Raw genomic sequence first — 15200 nt, 5'->3', positions numbered from 1 at the left:
TACCATCTCATATCGAAAATAAAAGTACTTCACACTAGGAGTTTTGTTCATGCTTTCTGCTTTCTGCCTTCCTAAGTTCTTATATTCCATACATTTCTCAGTAACAGTCCTAGGATTAATAATCATTATGAAGAAATTATCTTCCTAGTGTGTGTAATTCTAGCAATACTCATCAGGATAAAGAATGTTTATCAAATAAATGAAGGGGAATGAATTTTTTTTGGTGTGGGGGTATCTTACTTATTGATTTGCTTAAGTAACAAAAAAAATACTTGGCCTACAATTCGTTAGCAAATATCAAATGACAAAATGATACCATGAGTATATCCTTACATTTTCTATACTGAAATAAGTGATCTGGGCAAATAGCTGCTCAAGATCAATTAAGAGGATCTTTAGATGTGAGATGATGGCAGGAAAAAGTAAGGGCTGGGAAAATTTGCCACTGGACAAAATCTCTGGATGAATTTTATCTGGCCTGTAAAGCAGCCAGGGACCATATACAAGCCTGTGGTTGTAAAGATACCAAATGCTTTAAAAATGCTGACGTCAATGCTAAAGGTTATGCTCCCGCCTACTCAGGCCTCAGATGCCACAGAAATGGCCCCTTGCTACAAAATGGGCGCCACGCTGGAGGGAAGGAAGCTTCTGACCCGCTGTAGAGAAACAGACAGATGCTACTCAGGGTTGCCTGGGCACCGACTCTACTCCCGTCCAGAGACCACCCATCTCCCTCTCCCACCCGGGATGAGGATGCGATCTAGTTCGTTCTGCATTTGGATCCTGAACCAGTCAGGTACCAGGTATCTCTAAGTTTGTGAAAATTATTCTGAATGGTGAAATAAGTCCTGGGGTGAGAGAACTGCGGTGCAGCACGGGAAGAGATTCTTGCGCCTGGAAACATCACACTGTGTTGACGGTGTCACTCAGGGCTCAGTGCTCCTGCTAGAAGTCAGGGACCAAGGCAAGCTGGCTTCAGATACATTGCATTCGCTCCTATATGTTCACTTCATGACTGTCAATAAGATTCTTACCTTGGAGTTCATTATATTAGCAATTCAGTCCTCCCTTACAATGTTATGCCAAGCCATAAATTATCTTTTTATTTGTGAATGCTATCTTCCGGAAGTCCGTGACTACTTGTTTTTTCCCTTGGTGAGGAAGACTGGCCATGAGCTAACATCTGTGCCAGTCTTCCTCTATTTTGTATGTGGGACACCGCCACAGCCTGGCTGGATAACCAGTGTGTAGGTCTGCCCCTGGGATCGGAACCTGTGGACCCTGGGCTGCTGAAGCGGAGCGTGTGAATTTAACCACTATGGCACTGGGCTGGCCCCCATGACTACTTTTTGATGGAAAATATTTGAGGATGTTGAAAACATCAAGTTCCGGTTTAAGACTGAAATGCTTTTTATAAGAAATTCTCCCAAGTTGCCTAGTTTAAAAGTCCAAAACATCATAATACATTTTTTTCCTATCTAAAAGGGTATCTCAGAACTTTAGTAAATGATGCTTTGCTTGTCCATCCTCAAAACCTGATTCTCCGCCCCATTTTTTGTTAATCTACTTTAATATTGAATTGATTTTTTTGCTGGTTGTCATTTTAATCTCTTGTCTTGGTTGCCAAACTAGTTTGGCTGCCATTTAGATTGTCCTCTCAAATCCAAAATATATTTTATTTAATAAATTTTATTTAATTACTTAATTCTACTGTCAGTAGCTTTTCCTGAAACTGAGTTATAGACCCCTGGTACGTATATTTATATTTCTCTACATCTATGTCATACATTCTTCCACCCACCACCCCACCACCCACGTGACAGCTTACCTAAACTACAGAGGAGTGGCACCACATGGAAACCCGCTGTAACCTAGCTCAGGTTTCTGAAGCACAGGTGTATCACCAGAGAGATAAAGGATCTACCTGTTCACACCAAGGTTTACAACACATTTTCTCAAGATTCATCATAGTTTTTGGCCAAACTGAATTGTTTAAAACAGAGATCACATCTGCCATTGTATTTCTCAATACTGAGAGATTTTATTCCAAGACTGCTTAAATGCCACTTTCTCAGTTAAGCTTTTTTTGTCCCCACAGACTAATTTCCATTCTTATTCCATACCATTCTTTTCTTTGTAGTATTTTCCAAATATATTTAAATAATTATTAGCGGAATAATTTATTTACTGTCTGTCACACTATCAGATGATAACCCCACTAGGGCAAAGATCACATCATTTTGTTTATTCTATGTCCCCAATACCAGCATGGCGCTTGCTACATACTAAGTCCTCAGTGAAGGTTTGGAGCATTGGTGAGTGGATGAGGTTGAAGACAGTGTTTTAATTTTTGAGGAAGATTAGCCCTGAGGTAATATCTGCCACCCATCTTCTTTTTGCTGAGGAAGACTGGCCCTGAGCTAATATCTGCCGCCAATCCTCTTCTTTTTGCTGAGGAAGACTGGCCCTGAGCTAACAGCTGCCACCAATCCTCCTCTTTTTGCTGAGGAAGACTGGCCCTGAGCTAACATCTGACCGCCAATCCTCCTCTTTTTGCTGAGGAAGACTGGCCCTGAGCTAACATCTGTGCTGAAATTCTCACTTTTATATGTGGGATGCAGCCACAGCCTGGCTTGATAAGCTGTGCGTAGGTCCATGCCTAGGATCTGAACCAGTGAACCCTGGGCCACTGAAGCAGAGTGCACAAACTTAACCACTACACCACCGGGCAGGCCCCTGAAGACACTTTTATAGGTTGCAAATTTAAAACAAAAAGAAGAAGAAGGTTACGTTTTATCGCTGCATTTTTCTTCTGTTTGGTGAATTTGGGTAATCATGAAATGACTTTTCCTTTAGGGCTACAGATTTATAGAAGAAAAACAACTCAAATATGCAAAGTGCTCAGCAAATGTTTAACTCCAATTTGGAAAGGGTGTTGGCACTGGTTACGGCAGGGTTTTAAAGTGAGAGAAAGCTCTGTGTTCGATACTGACAGGGTACTTTGGGCACTGTTTTGCTATTAACTCCCAGAGAGAAAATGCTGCCATCAATGCATGCAGTGACTGCCTACCAAGTATAAGGCACGCAACTTGGCTTCACAATGTGTATCAAAAAGCCCCTGCTTCAAACTAATTATAATCTGGGAAGTTACAGGAATGCTAACTATAGGAAAAGCTAACCAGAAAAAAGAAGTAAATGATAAGTATAAGGGCAAATGATTGGTATTGCAGGCATTCCGAGAAGGACTACCAACAGAAGCCTTCACGGAACAGACGGGGGAGGGTCCAGTCCATTTGGACGGGCAGAGAAAAGGGAGACAAGTATTCCAGGTGGAAAGAAGTGTGTGGGCAATCATGTGCAGAAAGGGAAAGCCAAAAGGTGTTCGCGGCAAGGAGCAGAACAGTTTGGCTAAAGTGAAGGGCTCCACAAGAAAGAGGTGGAGAGACAGGTCTTAATGGTAGATCAACCCAGGAAGCGACATCAAAAGGAAGGAGCTGGGGAGGAGGGGCGTTCTCCTGCAGCTTCTGTGAAGCCCTGCACTGACACGTGGCGTAATCAGAGCAACATCAAATATTCAATGATGATAATATCTTAGTACTGCATAGCATTTTGTTTCAAAGCAATTTCATCTACTATTCACAAAAGAAAACTTTTTTCTCATTTTACAGAGATGTCACCTCATGTCAGTGAATTTAGATGAGTTAGTTGTTTAATGGTAGAGCTGTGACTCAAATCTGCATCTTTTCTCCGGCAGCTGGCAGGAGTCAGCAGGAGTGGTCAGAGTGAGGGAAGAGAAGCAAAGGGATGGGTGAGTTGTTCGCCTATGCCCATGCAGACGAGAAAGGATAAGAACCGAAGGAATTAATGTGGGCCACACCAAGGGATGGGACACTGACAGTCCTCACCACTTTCTGGAAGCTGCTTCAGGTTGCAGGCAAGGATGAACTACTAATCAGAGCTCTTGGACATTTAGACATTTAGCGGATCCCACAACTATCACCTGTTTTAAGATGGTGGAATAAAACAATTTTTCTCCTCCTTTCATTTGCTAGAGAGCTATTATGCTGCTTTAATTCTCAGGAGATTTAAAAATCAAACCATACTGTAACTGTTAGCTTATAATTCCAGAGGCCTCTATGATCATCTGTTTCTAAGAATCAAAAGGTTAGCTCACAGATTCTTCACTGCAGTCTTTCTACTGATTGTGTTTTGAAGGTCCTTGCAACCCAGTTTTACTGCACTGCCTTCTGAAATTCTAGTTAACATTTATTTTATTCAAATACAGTAACCCTCACTTCAGCAGTGAATAACTGACTCCCGCCCCCACATACTGTACACAGTGTTAGCACAATAGCTTTAAAGTGCTGCAGAGAGTTACACAAAAGTCTTTTGAAATTATGCTCAAGCCGAAGAATATATCTTTCTTCTTCCTATCAGTTTATCTTTTTCTCTCGGGAGAAGTTTTTCTTTTATGAAAAGCTTCCCAAAATGAAACACTTCTATCCCCTTCCTGAGAGATTATGATCTACTCTAAAGGCAAGAGAAGCCAGTGAAAGCACTGAAAACTCAAAGACAGCATGCACTGACGTCTACTGTGCTGTTTACGATCGTACCTTGTTAAATCAGAACCATAGACAAAGAAGCAATGCACGAGAAAGAGCTATTGGTCTCAACGAGTCTGTTTTTACAGAGTGAAATCTCAGTTTTCTTCCTTTTTTTTTTTTTTTTTTTACTGTGTAGACTTTTTAATACTTATTCAAAAACTTGCAAGTATAGTACAGGCTACTTAGTAATCAGTCTCTGTCAAGAAAATTACTTGTTGGGCACTCCCTTCAATTAAGTGTAATAGAAAAGAAAATTTTAATGCCATAAAAGAATAAAAACATAAGTTCATATTTTACATACTTTTGGTAAATGAGAGGATCACGATGGACATGCAAGATGCCCTGCTGAGTCCTTGTGTCCCTTGCAGGTGCCCCAGAGGAACTTACTCACGGATCCAAGATGGAGAGCCCTCAGCCAATCAAAGGGAATTAGCTCTTTTTGGTTTTATACAAAAAGCTTCAAGATTCACTTTTTTGGGGGGAAAAAGTGTTTGTTGCTTAAAAATAAAAAAAAATCAAAACCACTGGCCTTGACTTTATTCTTCCCTCTTTCTAATAAAACGTTAACCATCCTTTAATGTCCAGATCATATTTACCTTAAACAAGGCTGGAGAACGACCATTCTAGAAAATTACCCCTTGTTGAATGAATACAGTGTTTGCCTCTCTTAGTTTTACTTAATGACTTTGTGTCTTATATTTTTATTAAATCACCCAAAAGTCTCACTTTGTCAACAGGCTTCTCAGCACTTGGCACACTGAGAACATGTTTTATTTTACTCTGCATGCTTCTTGCCACAGAGTACTAAAGGCAGCACCTCTTTTCTAGGAATGAGGCAACGAGAAAAGTGGGGACAACTGTCCCTTTCCCCCTGCCATCCAGTGACCAATACCGACTAGGGTTAATGACTTTTTCACATTTTATCACTGACTCTGCAACACTGCACATCATTTCCAAATAAAGAGATGACCCTGACGGAAGAAGGCAAGCTGGCCCTCCCTCCTGCTCTCTTCCTTGGGGTCAGTAATCACGTCCTCTCCCATTGCAGTCACTGCCAACCCTGTGTACACCAGGAGCTCCCGGAAGAACAGTTAAAAGAAACAGTGCCTGGGTCCCACCTCAGACGAGCTGACGCTGCAGCTCTGAAGACAGTCACGAAATTTGACTCAAACAACAAACACAAAAGAAAGTTGAAAACGAATGGTTAAAAATGCTTAATTAAAACCAGACCAAAATAAAACAGCTTAAGAATTATTGTACCTACTATACAAGACTGCCCGAGGGATTGGAAACCACTCACCTTTGTTATTGTATACATCTAAGTAATTTGGTGCTGAAAAAATTGTAATGAGAGAAGGGAAGCCTGTTGTTTGGCTTTTCCTGTACATGCGATACCTAAAAAGAACACACACAAGTTAAAACAAGGCTAGCATGGAAAAAGGATGATATCAAATTATAGATTTAGAAATAGAAATTTAAATGAGTTAAGCTTTATCATTCGAAGAGGATCCAATTACATAACACTAAAATTTTTTTCTCTCTGAAGTCTGTCATACACAGACATTCATTCATTTGCAGGGCTCCAACACTCCAACATATGTACAGTTTCCCAATTCCCAATAGATGTCTCCAAGGGTTAGGAGTGCTAGGGTGGGCTTCAGTGAAATCGCATCTCAGTTCCACATGTTCCACAGCGAGGACACAGGCTACTTTTTGTACAAAGATACCCTGTACCCACCTTGTTTTTCAGAAGTTTACCAATATTTTTGACATGAAAAAGACTGAATTAGCAGAATAATACATAACCCTTTCCCTGATTATTCAATACACCCACGATGTTGTCTCAGTTATATGCATCCACGAGTAGCTCTGCCTAGACTGAGTGATGTACTTTTCAAAGAATGTCTGGTTAAATGTACGGGTTTTATGAATTGAAATTGCTTCTATTTTAGAATTTTATTTATTACCAATCTCTGCTGATGTCTGCAGGTCAAAGATTATTGTCTCGGCAGGGTAATATTTAATCAATCAGTAATGAAACAGAACATCTGTAGGATCTTTGGAAAGAAACCAATAATCTAGTTACTTTTCTCCTACTAAGACAAAAATAAGACTCTAGTCCTCAAATAATCAAAAAATACAGGAGACTTTGGGCTCTTTTCCATCAGGGGGAAAACGTATCTCATGACTTTTGTGTAATAGATTTCAGGAGTATCAGTTTAGAAACATTCTTATAAAATGCAAAACAGAATGGCATCATTTCTTGGGGATTCTCTGTCAGCTACATCTGGCAAACTAACCATTCTAATTTAGCTGAGTTCTAAAGGTGCTCAAATAGTACCTTTAGATGGATAAATAGACATTTTAAAATTTATAATTTTACAAATATTTTGATACCACTTTTCTCAGAAGAAAATATCCTTTCGAAAATCTTTCGAAATGTTCTAGAAGTATTTATTCTGCTTATGGGACTGAGCTTTCTTGGGGGGAAAACAATCAGAACGTGAAAGACATTAATACTCTTAATCCGAGTGCCTTGATTTTACAAACCTGGCTATGCCTACTTGACAACAAGTAGAGAGAAATCGGATGATGTATATAATCTCAATCTTCCCCAATGAATCAATCAACGACTCATTTTAAATAAAAATATTTGTTGATTTTAATTGATGCACTTAACATACTTTCAAATAAGCAGATGGTTTCAGGTCTGTAGTGGATTTAAGATAAAGCTGCCTAAAATGTTCAGCTGGGACAGTCAGTAAAAAAAACATGGTGAGACCACTGCCCTGAAAAGTGCAAACATTATTTGAGGACCTGGGTGGTGGGTAGATCAAGAGGTTACTTCAAACATCAGCGAGGGCAGCAGTGAGCACACACCGCTGGGTCACTTCAGACCTGTGGATCGCTTGCTTGAAAAAAGCTAATTCTGAAAGGCACTTGGGGGGTGCCTTGATTCAGGGGCCCACCTCAGAAGGCAGGCATCCACGTTCCCAATTTCAGCACACAGGCTAGAAAAGTGAGTGCGCCTCCTTTTCGGAGAATCCAAAAGATAAGGAACTGAGTTTAAACATTTGGAGGCAAACAACGCCTTTCAGGGCAGCCTGCTGGGCAAGGCAGTGGACTTCCAATCTTAAAATTACTTCCATCTATTTCTCCCGAATGCAGACTCAATGCTCGATTAAAGAGGATATCGGATGTTTCTCAGTTTTCTAAACCTTTAAAATTGGTCTATATTTTAAAAATTTACCAGATATTAAAAACTCATGTTATGCATTTGTTAGTTAGAACAGAGGATTTTCCCCATCATTTTACTGTCTGTTTTTGTCCTTTCAAACTTTACAGGGATTAGCAATAATATTCTTTAAACAAGAGCACAACCTGCTATAGCTGTTAAATATTGATGTGTAATGCTTATTCACGTTGCCAACCAAGACTGAAAAGTAGCTGGTAATTACCCACTTATGGACACTGGGAAGAGCAAGAATGGAAAGAAATAAGAGAAGCTGCCCTTACAGTGTGTCAGGAAGCCAGCTGAACATCTACCTGTTCAAGCTGAAAATGGAAGAACTTACGGGGATTTTCCAGCACATCTGCAGCCACTCATTCCCCGGGACCCTGCCAGATCTGTGTTGTCAGGAGACAACTTTAAGATCTATTCCTTCTGGGAGAGAGCCTGGCAAAAGGGAACCTTGACAGCTGGAGCAGAGTGAAGGGGTTGTAACAACGGGGCCATGTGTGGTTGTCAGAAACCCACAAAACTGCTCACCCGGCATCTTGGGCTTCATGCGCTCGGAGAATAGACAACAAGTTATTGTGCTGTAAGAATTCACAAACAGCCGGGTAACTGCCGGAGACAAAAAGAAAAGAGAGGCACCTGTTAGGAAATCATCAAGAGTAGCACATTTATCTCTAACTTCCAGCCCTATGTGATTTGATCAAGCATAATCAAACATACATCATTCACAAAACAAGCCTCTTGGCTCTAAGGGCAGGTTTGTCTCTGTGGCAGAAAAAGCACCTACAGCTATACTTTCTACATAAGCAGAAAGGAACGGAGGTGTGTGAACTGGAAAAAGAACCCAGGCGACTGTACTGCAACACTGGAAGAGGGTTCACTCTGAGAAAATCAGTATTACCAGGTCTACATTTAAGCATAAAGTGAACAGAAGCATAAATAGAACATGAGAATGGAATTTAAAACATAAACCTCAATTTTCTCAAATACAGCACTATTTGTGTGGGAGAAAGTAGGACTTCTGGGAAATCAAGTTATCAACTTACTTATGGATACATTAACTGATTATATCATGCAAAATCTGAACAGAATTCTGGAATTCACAAGGTTTTAAAATGCGTACTTTAAATAAGATCAACAGAACTTTATCTTAAGGCTTGTCGTTTATCTTAATAAAAATATCAAATACACAATCAAGATGATTTTGTCTGTTAAGAAAGAGTCAAAGCCAAAGATAAGAATTTCATTAAAAATGAAATTCAATTTCAAACTAAACTTGAAAAACCCTTTGCAATCTCTTTGTCTCTGCTCTAAGAATTTGTAATGAGATAAATGTGTGTCATAAAAATGAATAAATTTTAAGTAGTTCAAATCAAGGGACAGCAAACCAATGCTCGTTATCATGTGAACACACTACAGATGTCTGCCAGCACCTAAATTACACACACCATAGGAAACAATCCAGCAATTACAAAAACGGCACTTTGGGGAAATAATAGTATATGTCACTCAAATAATTTATTATAAAAGAGAAGATGAAAATAGTTTCTATGCTGTACATTTTGGAAGAATTTCTTGATCAACAGAAAAAACATCATTAAGATGGCATACAGGTGATTGTAAAAAGGACTCAGTTTCAGTTCTTTGGCAAAAATAGGATCTGAAACCAAAAATAGTCTTTGTGCATGTGTGTACATTTGTGTGCTTGTGTGTACATTTGTGTGCATGTGTGTGAGTGTTCTGAAACATCCTAGCAGTTTGCTGGGCAGAGAGAAAGAGGAGACATACCTGAGGCCTCCACTTACAGGTGTCCAAGGTCTGCCCAGTAAGTAAACCAGCTAACTGATGAACATTAGTGTATCTTACAAACCAGAGAAGATGCCCAGAGTGCCCACATGGTAATGCAGCCATATGCTCCCTAGATCAAGAGCTGACCAACATGTGTCTTCAAAGGCTTCTGCTCTATTTTAGGAGAAGATGAGTATATGACCTTTGCAGATCACTGTGTGTCAGCAAAAGAAGTCTTAACTTCAGAGACACTGGCTGGTCTTTAAAAAATGGCACCCTTATTTGATACATATTTAGCTATAAGGAGTGACATGGAGTAGGGGTGCACTCAATAAATGCTCCTTCCCTATCTCTTTAGGCCATTTACTTATATTTCTCAGTCCTTGCAATGCCTCTTTACAAAAGACAGTTTACTGTCTTCTTGTGCCTCTGTAAGATGGAGGCTGTTTGTCTATGGTTGTCATGGTTTTGCCTTTGGGCAAATGGCTTGGCTGCTCTTTTTCATTTCTTCCTTCCTTTTGGAAGAACTTACACTAGTCTTATGAAGGCATAATTTTAATATATTGTCTTCACACTAAGTTTGAAACCCTTATATGTTTAAGCTAAGTTTTCCCCCATGGACATACACATCTGATTTTTAATGGGAATCTGAAGAAAATAAAATTAAACTGGCAGCAATCTGCTAGGTTTACAGCATTAAGTGAGGCACACTTGTATTATTACTTGGAGGAAACTCATTTTGAAGAAAATCTTTAGAAATTTGAAAGTATGCATAACCAAATATTCAAACTTTCTAAGAATTGCAAACATTTTTCTAAAGAAATTTAGAAAATGCTTGAATATCATCTAGATTTCCGTTACTGGTGAACGACTTACCAAGGATACATTAAAATCTCCAATAATGTTAGGAAAAAACCCTCTACAACATTTTTAAACTTTTTAATGGAAATGATGGTAAACCACAGTGTTTAAGCTGAAAAGCATTAAAAAAGATCTATGTAGGGGCTGGCCCGGTGGTGCAGCGGTTAAGTCCGCACGTTCCGCTTTGGCAGCCTGGGGTTCGCCAGTTCGGATCCCGGGTGAGGACATGGCACTGCTTGGCATGCCATGCTGTGGTAGGCATCCCACATATAAAGTAGAGGAAGATGGGCATGGGTGTTAGCTCAGGGCCAGTCTTCCTCAGCAAAAAGAGGAGGATTGGCAGAAGATGTTTGCTCAGGGCTGATGTTCCTCAAAAAAAAAAAAAAAAAGATCTATGTAGAATGGTAGGAAAAGCAGAGTTCACGACAAACTTAACACTATAGAGAGAGCTGGAAAATCACTTATTTACCAACAGTTTATCAAAGACTAGTTGGCGACGGTGCCATGTGTTAGAAGATTGTGTGGGACACAGGGCGGGGTGGGAGGAAGAGGGCAAGGCGTGGTTTCCGTCCTGAGGGTATTTATAATCTAGGTAGGAAGGTAAAACATTTAAAAAAAATAATTTTAAAAACCTTACACTAAAGATAAAATAGTAAATTTTTATAGACATTATAAAGCCAGAAAGAAAGCACATGGGTCTGAGGAAATCTTTTTGAAAAACATCCGTGTTGTGTTAGATCTTTTTTTTTTTTTTTCCTGTTTTCAATAATCAGGTGAAGCTTCTGTGCCCACGGAGGAGAAAGAGCCCTTTTCCTTCAGGCGGGGGAGCCCAAGCCTGGGCGGCGGCTCCTGAGCAAATCTCAGCCCCACTCACACACTCCGGGGCACCCTCATTGGGCACAGTCTCTCCAGGGCGAGGCAACCCTGAAAGGGTTGTTTAACCCAGTGTCTTGAACACGGAACAAGACTTGCTCCCAGGACTGGGGAGGCGGCGCTGCTCCAAGCTTTGTGACGTTCAACTCCCTGCAAGCACTGCCGTCTCAAGAAGTTCTCTTCTTCTCTGAAAGTGTGTCTTTCTATTGCAACAGGATTATTCCCTCAGCGCGAGAGATGCATCTCCTCTGAGTAGAAAGAGAGGTGGAAGTTTCCAGGGAATAATGGGACTCCTTAGATCTGGATTCTTATTCCAATTGCCTGGGCAAACTTTGGCAAACTGTTTAACCTCATTTGTAAAAATGCAGACAGTGTTATTTATTTCATGGACTTGAGATCAAGATGAAATGAGTTAGCAATACATGTCAACTTCCTAGGCTCAGCGCCCAGCCCACAGCAGAGGACAGTTAACAACTCTCCATTTTCTCCCACCACCACGGTGTGCAAGAACGAAGGCAGCCCGGCCTGGTGAGTCAGAAGCCCCAGACCCCATAGTAGCTGTGAAGTTCATTAGCTGTGACTTGTGTTAGACCTTAAAGCCAATGACACACAGGGGTTATCAGATAGGAAAGGAGTTAGGACAAGAAGCGCACTGAGTATGAACTAAAGGAAAGAGGGTAGTAAAGACAAAAATGTGCGAAATGGCAGAAGATTGGCTTGGCACTACAGAAAATAGCTATTATTAGACTGATTCTGTTTATTTTCTTATTTTTGTTTCTTGCTACACTAAACTATATTTGAGACTTTGAATTACATCTCCTAGATTCCGGGCTCTTCAACCATGATATAGCCCGTGAGCATTATTAAAATGCTTTGTTATGCTTTTATGCCTTCACATATACTTTCCCTGAGTATTCTTCCTTCTAGAAAGGTCTACTCTTTGCCAAGCCTAAGCTAAACCATCAGTTGCGAACCTTCCCCTTCAAACCTAGCTCACCCTGGGTGTAGAAAACAGCAGTATCCACCATGTTCCCATGTATATCTACCATATCACTCGTCATGCTGTACTGTAAATTAGGTTTATACATCTGGTCTCCAGCAATAGAGAATGCCGTAAGGCATGGACACTGTTTTATTTGTCTTCACATCCTGAATGCGACCTGTCAGCTTAGCGGAGCTCACACTCAATTGCTCAAGGAGCGTCGACACGGGCAGTTAAGCAGGTGAGAGATGGAAAGGGTTTCTGTCCCTCATCAGCTCCAGCAAGGCAGAGGCAGGCAGGCTGCAGGCCTGTGCCAGGGGCCCAGGAGGAAGCCTCTGCCCACCTCCTTGGTGTCCTTACCCTCTCCAAGCCCAGTGGCAGGGAGTACTCTGCCCAAATGTCCAGCTCCTCCTCTGCTCCTTGGGGCCTGGCAATGGGTACTTAGCTCTGGGGTGTCTGGTGTTGCTCAGATGCCGTCAGGCCTATCTTTTCCTAGGACTTGCTGTGTTTTCTCTTTGCCCCAGGGTTCTCCAACTAATTTCATTTTACCCACTAGGGATCAGGCCTGGAAGGGCTCCAACTCTTCCTGCCAGCACCTCCCCAGAGCTGAAGTTCTCACCTGCACCTGGCTGCCCGCCACCTCAGGAGCACTGAGCTATTTTTATTAAAGGCAAACTTTTTATTGAAGTCTAACGTCTATACAGAAAACTGCACAAACCAGAATATTACAAATCGATGACCTTTCACAAAGTGAACATCCTTGTAACCAGCTCTCACACCAGGACAGAGCACATTACCTGAAGCCCAGCAAGTCTCTGTGTCTCCTCCCAGCCACCCATCACCTCCTACCAAGGGCACCCACGATCCTGGCTTTAACACGACAGGTCAGCTTTCTCTAACGCTGAACTCTTATTTCAACGGAATCATCCAGGATGCACTTTTTAGTATCTGGCTCCTTCTGCTCATCATTACACTTGTGACATTCATCCATGTTGTTATGTGCAGTTTTGGTTAACAAATTCTCATTTGCTGTATTTAGTTGTATAAATATACCACAATTTATTATTCATTCTACTAAATGGACATCTGGGTTGTTTCCGTTTCTGGGCTAATATGAATACTGTGGTGTGAACAAGCTTCTATATGTCTTTTGGTACGTTATGTACACATTTCTGGAGTACATTAAGAATAGGAGTAGAATAGCTTAGCGAGATGCATGCTCAGCTTAGGGGCATACTGAAACAGCTGACTGTAATTTGGGATTAGAGGTAAGGCGAGACCATTCAGGTGGTCGTCCTTCTAGAATTGCCAGAGTTATCTCCCCTCATATTTTCATGAACACCACGTTCCCTGCCTGCAACAGCCTTTCCCGATGACTCTAGTCGGATATGCTCTACTCCCCCTCTAAAATTCAGGCCTAGTAACACTTCCACCACGAGTAGTCCCTCAAACCCCAGTCCATCCCTGTTTGGGTTAGGGCCCCCAATTCTGTGCGCGTGTGTGCACCTCCACATTTATCACAGCACTACTCACCTGGCATTTTATTTGTGAGTCTCTGCTCATCGGTCTCTGCCACTAGACTGTCATTCCCTCGAAGGCAGGGACTCCGAGCATCTATAAGGCCTCGCAAAGGCATGTAATGTAGGTGCTCAGCTAACATTTGTTAAATAATTGAATGAATCCTCAAAAGGATGCCCATGAATGAAACAGTGTGAACAGTGGGGAAGGGGCGGGAAGGGTGTTGTGAAATCAGCTGTGATTTCAACAGGCTAAGGATGAAGGTCTTGAACTCAGGGTGGGAGGGAGCCGGGCAGGATGGTCTAAGGCTGGTGACATTATAAAGAAAAGGTCGCTAAGACGCCATGACTGACGGGTGGTGACTTCAATGCCAGAAGAAAAAGCAAAGCTGTCTGCATGACTGAGAAAGAAGTGCTAAGGGACACAGAAAAGCCAGGAGGGATGCCCAGTGGGGGTTGTGCAGGGGGCGAAGTAACACGGCTCTTCAGGCACCGTGAGCTCAGGTTAAGGCGACAATGGAACATCTGAGATCAAAAATTCCAGCAGAAGGGGCCGGCCCAGTGGCGCAGGGGTTAAGTGCACACGTTCCGCTTCAGTGGCCTGGGGTTCACCAGTTTGGATCCCGGGTGCAGACATGGCACCACTTGACAAGCCATGCTGTGGTAGGTGTCCCACATATAAAGTAGAGGAAGATGGACACGAATGTTAGCTCAGGGTTAGCCTTCCTCAAAAAAAAAAAAAAAAAAAATTCCAGCAGACAACTAGAAATAGAGAATTTGAGCTCAGGAAAGAGAGAGAGATGAGGAGACTAGACAGAGATCTGGTGACGAACCACAGAGTTTCCAGTTTCCAGTGAAGCCAAGGGAAGGGACGAGGCTCCTGGGACAATCACGTAGAGAAAACATCAGAAGCAAAGAAAGCTGTGGCAGGAGAGGCGGGGAGCTGTGGGCGAGCTGAGGAGAGTTGGGGGATGGGACGGGGCAGAGGGCTGTGAGGTGGCGCCAGAGGAGCGCCCAGCCCAGCTCCCAGGCATGGCCGGGATGGGCTCCACTCCCGACTCCCAGTGCAGCGGAGCTCCAGGAGGTCCGGCCCAGCGCATCCTCTCGAAACACTTTAAACTGGAACGCAGGCTGCCATGACTCATCAGGGCAGACAGACACACTGACAACCCAGTCCCGAATCCTGCCCACAGCTTTGTTTGGTCTACATGGAAATGCAAGTTTTACCTCCAATTTGTTGTGATCCTCACTAATCTTTACAATCTAACACTTGGCCTGCTTCAAGTACCTCAATTACCCACCTAGAGGTTACACGCATTTGAGCATGCAAACTCTGG

General features: G+C 42.1%; 1 protein-coding gene across 15 annotated transcripts in view; it reads right to left on the bottom strand.

Moving 5' to 3' along the window:
• PPP3CA (protein phosphatase 3 catalytic subunit alpha) overlaps positions 1–15200 on the bottom strand; it is a 284698-nt gene that overhangs the window by 46274 nt on the left and 223224 nt on the right. For all 15 annotated transcript variants that reach the window (XM_070505289.1, XM_070505284.1, XM_044766382.2 and 12 more), the window contains 2 exons: positions 8374–8451; positions 5905–5999 (listed from right to left, as the gene is read on the bottom strand). In XM_070505289.1, the coding sequence (XP_070361390.1) occupies positions 5905–5999; positions 8374–8451 (173 nt within the window). The remainder of the gene's footprint in view (positions 1–5904; positions 6000–8373; positions 8452–15200) is intronic.

The sequence above is a fragment of the Equus asinus genome, chromosome 3 (genome assembly GCF_041296235.1).
Source record: "Equus asinus isolate D_3611 breed Donkey chromosome 3, EquAss-T2T_v2, whole genome shotgun sequence".
Classification (NCBI taxonomy): Eukaryota; Metazoa; Chordata; class Mammalia; order Perissodactyla; family Equidae; genus Equus; species Equus asinus.
Note: the sequence above shows the minus strand (reverse complement) of the source record. Positions and strands in the feature narration are given on the sequence as shown.